Source organism: Lagopus leucura, unplaced genomic scaffold (assembly GCF_019238085.1).
Source record: "Lagopus leucura isolate 7727_CA_CO unplaced genomic scaffold, USGS_WTPT01 Super-Scaffold_100057, whole genome shotgun sequence".
Classification (NCBI taxonomy): Eukaryota; Metazoa; Chordata; class Aves; order Galliformes; family Phasianidae; genus Lagopus; species Lagopus leucura.
Genome location: NW_024962303.1, coordinates 1,366,463 through 1,373,643, shown reverse-complemented (window position 1 = coordinate 1,373,643; position 7,181 = coordinate 1,366,463). Strand labels below are relative to the sequence as shown.

General features: G+C 49.0%; 1 protein-coding gene across 1 annotated transcript; it reads left to right on the top strand.

The window, feature by feature from the left end:
* The first annotated feature begins 189 nt into the window (after window positions 1-189).
* On the top strand, window positions 190-6,746 carry YIPF6 (Yip1 domain family member 6). Its single transcript, XM_042886486.1, is given in 7 exon segments — window positions 190-276; window positions 776-904; window positions 1,795-1,873; window positions 2,243-2,285; window positions 3,251-3,376; window positions 3,469-3,626; window positions 4,197-6,746. Coding segments are annotated over 7 exon segments (741 nt in total). The 3' UTR covers window positions 4,316-6,746.
* Window positions 6,747-7,181: the final 435 nt, after the last annotated feature.

The window sequence follows — 7,181 nt, the reverse complement described above, 5'->3', positions numbered from 1 at the left end:
GCACGGAGCCGCCCGCTGCGGGGCCCGAGGGCTGCGCGGCCGCTCCCGGTGCCGCCGCCGCCCCCCGCCCCGGCCCCGACCCTCCGCGCGTGGCACCGGCGCCCCCTGCCGGCCGGGAGGCGCGACGCGCACAGCCTCGTTACCACGGACGCTCCGGCGGCGCGCGACGCTGAGGCGCCGCGCGCGGTGATGACGTAATCGCGGCGCCACGTCGGCTCTGCGGCCAAGATGGCGGCGGCAGAAGGCGGCGGGGCGGCGGCGGCAGCCGAGCCTCTGGTGAGCGCGGCGTGGAGCTGCGGGCTGTGCTGACAGCGGGCGGGACGGCGGACGGACGGCGGGGCTTCTTCTGTCCCGCTCTGAAGCGGCTGCGGGCCGGGCTGCGTGCGGTGCGGGCCGCTGTGGGCTCTGCCGGGCCGGAGCGCGGCCCTGTGCGCTGTGCTCGGAGCCCCGCTGTGCGGCTGAACGGGGATCGGCGTCCGTCAGTCACCGCTGGCTGCGCGGGGAAGAAAAGGCGGGGAATGGAGATGCTGAGGAGAACAGAAATGCTTTGTTTGCGTGCAGCTGCTCCTTCGGAGCGTCACGGCAGGCCGTGAGCTGCTCGCTCAGGGGGCGCTGCGTACTGCCCTCGGGTTGCTGTGATGCTGCCCTCAGCTCCGAGCGGCGGCTCCCACCCGCTGCCGTTGATAAAGCGGCTCCCATCCGCTGCCGTTGATAAAGCGCCAGCTGTGAGCTGCTCCGCGTTTCCTTCACTCTGAGGGTTTCCCCATCCGTTCAGTTTGCAGGCCTGGCAGACGTGTCCATATCTGAGGACATCCCGGTGGAAGGGGAGATCACGGTTCCCGTGGGGTCCCATTCCCCAGAGGAAGATTTCTCCACGCTGGATGAACCCGTCAGGGACACCATTGTGAGTTTGTGTTCCCTGCTCCTGTCTGTGATAAAATGGGTTTTGCTGAGCTCTCTGGCCAACTGCTACACGAAACCTGCCTTCTTTGCATGCTTTTACTCAGCTTGTACATATAAATAAGCGTTCTGGGGAGTTGTGGATAGTTGCTGTTGTTGTTTTTCCCATATAATTGTTTATGTAAAATGTGTGCAAATATGCATGAGTCACAAATAGTTGAATTATGGCCTCAAAGTTTCTCCCATCTTAAAATCTTTGGATACGTGAAAGCATATGGAACTTGGGAGAAGACTATCCCAATTAATAGGACTTTTAGTTAATTTTCTTCTTTTAGAGGAGTGTAGCAGAAATGCTCAGTCACAGCCTGAAGCCGTGATGGAGCACCTGGCGGGAAGGCAGGGCCAGCCCAGGGGAGCTCAGGTGCATGCAGCACAGCTGAGGGATAGAAGGGATGGAGCCAGGATCCACCTCTTCCCAGCCCTCGTTTAAGGGTTGGCAGTGGAGGTGAGGGTGTCTCACTGGGGATCCCTGCCTACCTGAGCCCTGCCAAAGGTAAGTAGCTCTTTTCCTTCACTTCTGTATCCATTGCAGCTGCATTTGGGCTCGTTCTCACTTACTGTTGCCAAAGACTTTGCCACCCTGCTATTATCATCCCATTATAGCATTACAAGGAGCAAACAAATTATTTTTCTCTATTGGGTGTTCCTAAGTGTGCAGTACTGTTGTGTTCTTAAGCAGCGTACAAAGCATAGCATTGTTTGTGCAAAGTCTGCTGCCAGAATATTTTGGTTGGGTGCTGTTCTGAGTTACTATGAATACTGCCTTCTTGTCTTGTCTTTCTGCTTTCTGCTGAGGTCTGTAACTTTCATATAAAAATTACTTCTTTGTTTCAGCTGAGAGATCTGAAGGCTGTTGGGAAGAAATTTGTTCACGTCATGTATCCAAGGAAGAGCAGCGCGCTCCTCAGGGACTGTAAGTGTGAGATGTGTGCTTTGTGTGTGTGTGGGAAGGGGGGGTTCTGTGGGACGGGGACTCAGAAGTGTGTGCTCTGTGTTCTCTCTGTTCTCATAGAGTGCAGAATAGCAGAGGTGAAAAACCTGAGGGTCAGCAGTGCTGTTGTAAAGTAGCACATGTGGGAGAAGTGTAGAACAATTGGCTTTTGTGGAAAGCAGGCTTTCCAGAAGTGACATATGGAATATGGCTGAAGATACTAAATAGTGAAATTGTGAGGAGGTATAATGGAAATGATGCCATAGCAATTGGCAGAGGGTGCTTAATTACTCACGTAAAAATATCATTGTATCGTATTTGTGGTTTATGTTTTTTTTTCCTTACCTCCAGGGGATCTTTGGGGGCCTTTGGTGCTTTGTGTCTCACTTGCTCTGTAAGTACTTATAGTGTGTGGATTTACTTGTATTTGTTCTAGTATGAAGATTGTTTAGTATGTTTCAGTATGAGTGTTGGGAGTGTGAGAACCTCGGGATTTCTTTTTCCGCGTATCAGATCATGCTCTTTGCTCCTCCAGTCTTCTACAAACACTGCTGATTTAGACTTGCACCTTTTTGACATTTGTAGCCCCTTAAGAGCTCCCTGTCATGGAAGGATCTTGCTGAGAAGATCCTGATTCGCATTATTCTTGATTTTAATGCATCTGGCTGACTGCTTTGACCCTAATCTGCAGGTCACAGCTTGTGTTTAAGAGCAGTCGTGTGTGTGCTGTGTGTCCTGTGGAGAGAACTGATGGAAATGAGGGCTGTTGTAATAACTTGTCACTGGGAGGTGGCTGTGGCTCTCAGGAGTGTTTTGGTGCTCCATTAAATTGCACGTGTCTATGGTAAGGTAGATCCTTTGACATGTGTCACCTGGGTAAAGACCCGCAGAGCTCAGCATCCAGAGGGCATTTAGTAAAACCCTTTATCAGAAATGTACCATGTGAATTGAACCTTCAGGTCTGTGTGTGCTGACTTTTCCAGGCGCTGTGTTGCATTGCTTGCATCCTGTTCTTGCTGAGAGCTTTCCTTAAGGCATAACTCTTTTCTCAAGCAGTGGTCTGCCTGTTTTGAGAGGCTGCCAAACTTCTCGTGTTCGTTTTCTTGGCTTTTATCTGTGATTTTCTCTGGTGTGCTTACACGGTCCTGAAAACAAGTACAGGAATGGCTGAAGTGCCTTCAGTTGGGCAGCAATCATTTTCTTTTCCTGTGCAAAATTGAGGATACCAAAAATAAAAATAATGGGTCTACAGTCTTACTAGGAATCAACATCTCCAGTTTCCTATTGTCATCTGTTCTAGGTTTGCAAAAGCTCAGTCATCAATTGCAGTTGACTCCTTGTATCTGTTGTCTACAACAGGATGCTGCAGGGGGGATCAGCAGACAGCAAGGAGGACGGAGGGCCCCAGTTTGCTGAGGTCTTTGTGATCATCTGGTTTGGTGCCGTTGTCATCACACTAAACTCAAAGCTCCTGGGAGGAACTATGTGAGTGCTGTCTTGTAGCAACAGTTGCAGTGCTTCAGGTATGAAGTCTGAAGGGGTGCTGTGGTCTAACTGTTTCCCTCCCTCCTTTGTAGATCTTTTTTTCAGAGCCTGTGTGTTCTGGGTTACTGCGTCCTGCCGCTGACGGTGGCGATGCTGGTGTGCAGGCTGGTGCTGCTGGCAGGCTCTGGCACTGTCAGCTTCATCATACGCCTGATTGTAGTGATTGCTATGTTTGCCTGGTCCACGTTAGGTAAGTTCCTGTGAGTGCCAGCACTGCTGTGTGCTGAGTGGTGTGATCTTAAAGGAGTGGCTCTGTTTGCATTCTGCGGAATGAAGCCAAAGGTTTTCTGTAGTTTCAGGTGTTTCCTAGGCTGCTGCAGTACTGCAGAAATAGTTCTTCCAATCCTTGTGTTGGCAGAGATTCAGCCTTTGACTGCACTCCTGTTGATTTTCATATACAAACTGCCGTTGGAGGGAGGACAGTAACTAATACTGAACTTTGTGTGAAGTGCTACGTGTTTCATTCCATCATTTCTGTTATAAAGAGCTGTTAAAGAACATTCATCTCATACAGGTGTTTGAATTATTTCCCTTGTTCTTAATCTGTTAGGCTGAATCTCATACAGAATGCTGATCAGCACCTGTTCTTCTACGTGATAGAGCTTTGATTTGCAGTCGGAGGCCATTGTTACTGAGCTACGCTTTGCTTTGTTTGCTGTCCTTCCACTTCATCCTCATCAAGCTCTCCAAGCTTAACAGCTGCAGTGTTGATGTTTCAGTTCTGTGCTGTTTCAGTTGTTTTTCTTTCCCTCTGCCCCAGCATCCACAGCCTTCCTGGCTGACAGCCAACCTCCGCACCGCAAGGCGCTGGCCGTGTACCCCATCTTCCTCTTCTACTTCGTCATCAGCTGGATGATTCTCACCTTCACACCCCAGTGACGTCCGGTCAGAGGAGACTGTGTGACACAGCCTGAAGTCTTGCACGGACGCTGCAGTTGATGTCGGCTTTGTCTCTTGTTAATTTATCTATGGAGGTGGTCTAACGAGGCTGCTTGTGGGATAAAGCCAAGAACTGCAAGACTGGTCGCGTGTTCTTGAGAGAGATGGAAGTCCGGCTACTGAGTTTTTTTTGTTTAATTAGCCCTGCTCTTTAGTTGTGTTGAATAAGAAATGCACACTGTGACAGGGGATATTCTGCCTGAGGAACAGAGGGAGAGGTCTTGGGACTTCAGGAGCCTGATGGTGAAGTTACAGGATCGCACTGCCTGGCAGGGTTCTTGCTCACGCTTGGATTCTTGCTCAGGGCAACATGCCTTACATTACTGTTATGTGTTGGGTGGGTAAGGAGGAATTTGTTTGACTACTGTCCTTTTTCGTTCACTTACAGAGCGGAGAAATGTATATAAAATGCATCACAAGACTGCAAGCTTTCACTTTGAAATCAGATCTCAGCAAAAAATAAGTCGGGTCCAGTTTGCTGTTAACTAGAGCTGGGCAGAAGGGGACTGACCGCCTTTGCTCCTGTTAACGTTCTCTATTATCTACCCTCTTCAGCACCAAGAAGTGTGTTTTAGCCAAATGTTTCCAACTCTGTGGCAATGCTGACTAATCCACACAGTGAGGGGGGGCTTAAGTAGATAATTATCAATCTTCTTGTGTTCCTCGAGATTAAGAAGTCCTGGGAAAACAGTGAAGGCTGCTTTGCAGCAGGGCCCTGTCTGGTACTCTGTGTATCCATTAGAGGTGGAAGCAGAAGCGTCTGGGAGTACAGAATGTATCTCTGAAAGATGATTGAGATGTTGAGAGTTGAAGTGTTTTGATGGTAAGACAGCAAACCAGGTGTGGGTCTGAAAGTTTTAGAGTGGGTTGGCTGGAGGAAGGAAAATAAATCTAGAGAAGGTGGTGGCTGTTACGAAGTAGGACACAAATTCTGATCCAGGTTGCTTGTACGTGACATTCATTTGTTTACATGGTTGGTGTTTCCACATAAATGCAAGCAGATCTGCGTATTGTTCCTTTGTACCTAGAATGAAATGTGAGAAACTTTTCTATATTTTTCTTTCTCAACACTTTTTATAAAAGGAGGGGGGGAGTTTTCTTCTCCAGTAGGACGTCTGCTGCCTGGAGAGCCCTGTGCAAACGTCTGTCATTTATAGTTCAGCTTAGGGCTTGGCTGAGGGCGGGCACGTTGTTGCTGAAGATTGTACAGAAGTTCTTGGTGTTGCCTGCTGTTCTCCGTAAGCAGGCCGAGGGGGAGCTCTGGGGATGGAAGAGCTGCTGTGAAAATGTCTTTTTTTTTTTTTTTTGTCTGAAAATGGGCTTTGGATTTTCTTTCTTCTGTACCAATGCAGGTGGACCCAGAGCTGATGTAAGCGGGTCCTGTTAAAGTGTAAATACACCTAATTTGTATTTATGGAGAAGACTGCCCTTTTCTGCTACAAGCACTGCAAATACTTGGTAATTGGGGTGGAATTGTTGAACGTGCTGAGCAGTGTGATGTTGCACTTTGAGAGGGTAGAGAAGAGGAAAGGAAGAAATCAGGTACGGGTGGGAGCTCTGGGCTGTTGCAGAGCAGGCGGCAGTGGGCGCCTGGGGCTGAGAGCAGCTGTGCTGCAGGAGGAGCTGTGGTGTTTCGTATACTTGGGTGTCAAATGAGGATGGGCATTCTTTTAAACGTCCATTAAATTATTGCTGTTAAGGGATGTGATTTTTTTTCTTTAAAGGGTGCTGCTTTCCTTTCATTGAAACGTTGGTTGAGCTTTCCGAAGTTGAAAAGGAGTATTCAAGAGAAGGAGAAAGGCACTAAAGCTACTCAAATTGCATTCTTTGAGGAAAAACTCCCATTTCAGCACAAGAATTTAACTGTGCTTTTGAGAAATCCTTGGAATTCTGTCTCTGTGGTATTTAGTGTCCAGCCTTGTGAATTGATGTGGTGTTATGTCAGAAAGAAAAGCAGGGTTCTTTTTGAAAAGAAGGGAAATTATTTAGAGAGGAATTAAACAAAATCCCAGCTTCTTCTTTATTTGTTTTTGACTTAGGTAGAAGTCTGGCGGTGGCTTGTTCTGTAGCATGGGGCTCTTGGCTTAGCCAAGGCAGTTATTTTCATGTTAACTAGATTTACTTTTCAGCTGATCACTGCAGACTTCAGAAGCGTTGTAAACCTGAAAGAACGAGCAGAGAGACTGGTGATGGGGTGGAGGTTTGCTCTGTAACTTTTAGTCCTTCAGTGTGGAAACCATCACCTGGGGCCGTGAAAGCAGGGTGAGCAGTGCTGAAGAGTTGCTGTAGAGCTGCAGCTGGCAGGCAGGCAGGGAGCTAGAGCTTCCTGAGCTTCATGTCTCCAGTTGAATAAATGATAGCTCAAGTTTGGTGTTTTTCAGTCATTATTTCAGCTGAAGGGGGGGTGCTCTCAGCCAGGAGGCCTGGCTGCTCCAGCTCGCTGTCACACTGAGCTGGCTTTGCTTCTCAGCTTTCTGCTGAGCGAGGGCTCATAAACAATTTGCCTGCTACAATGTTGTAATCACTTCTGGAGAAGTTCTGCTGAGGGGGGCTGGCCCTTCATCTTAAGGAAGACAATCCTCTGAGGACCTTGGCCCTTGTGAGCACAGCTGCTTGGGAGGGCAAAGTGCAAGCACTGAGCGCCAGTGCAGCGAGCAGGACTGGTAATTGACTGGGGGTACCTGTCCTGTGTGACTGCACTAAACTAAGAAGCCACAGCAGTAATTTGTTCTTCTCTATGCTCTTCAGCCACTGCTTGTGTGGAAGCAGCTCGCCCCGTGCCAGCAGGTGGTTCCCAGGGCAAAGC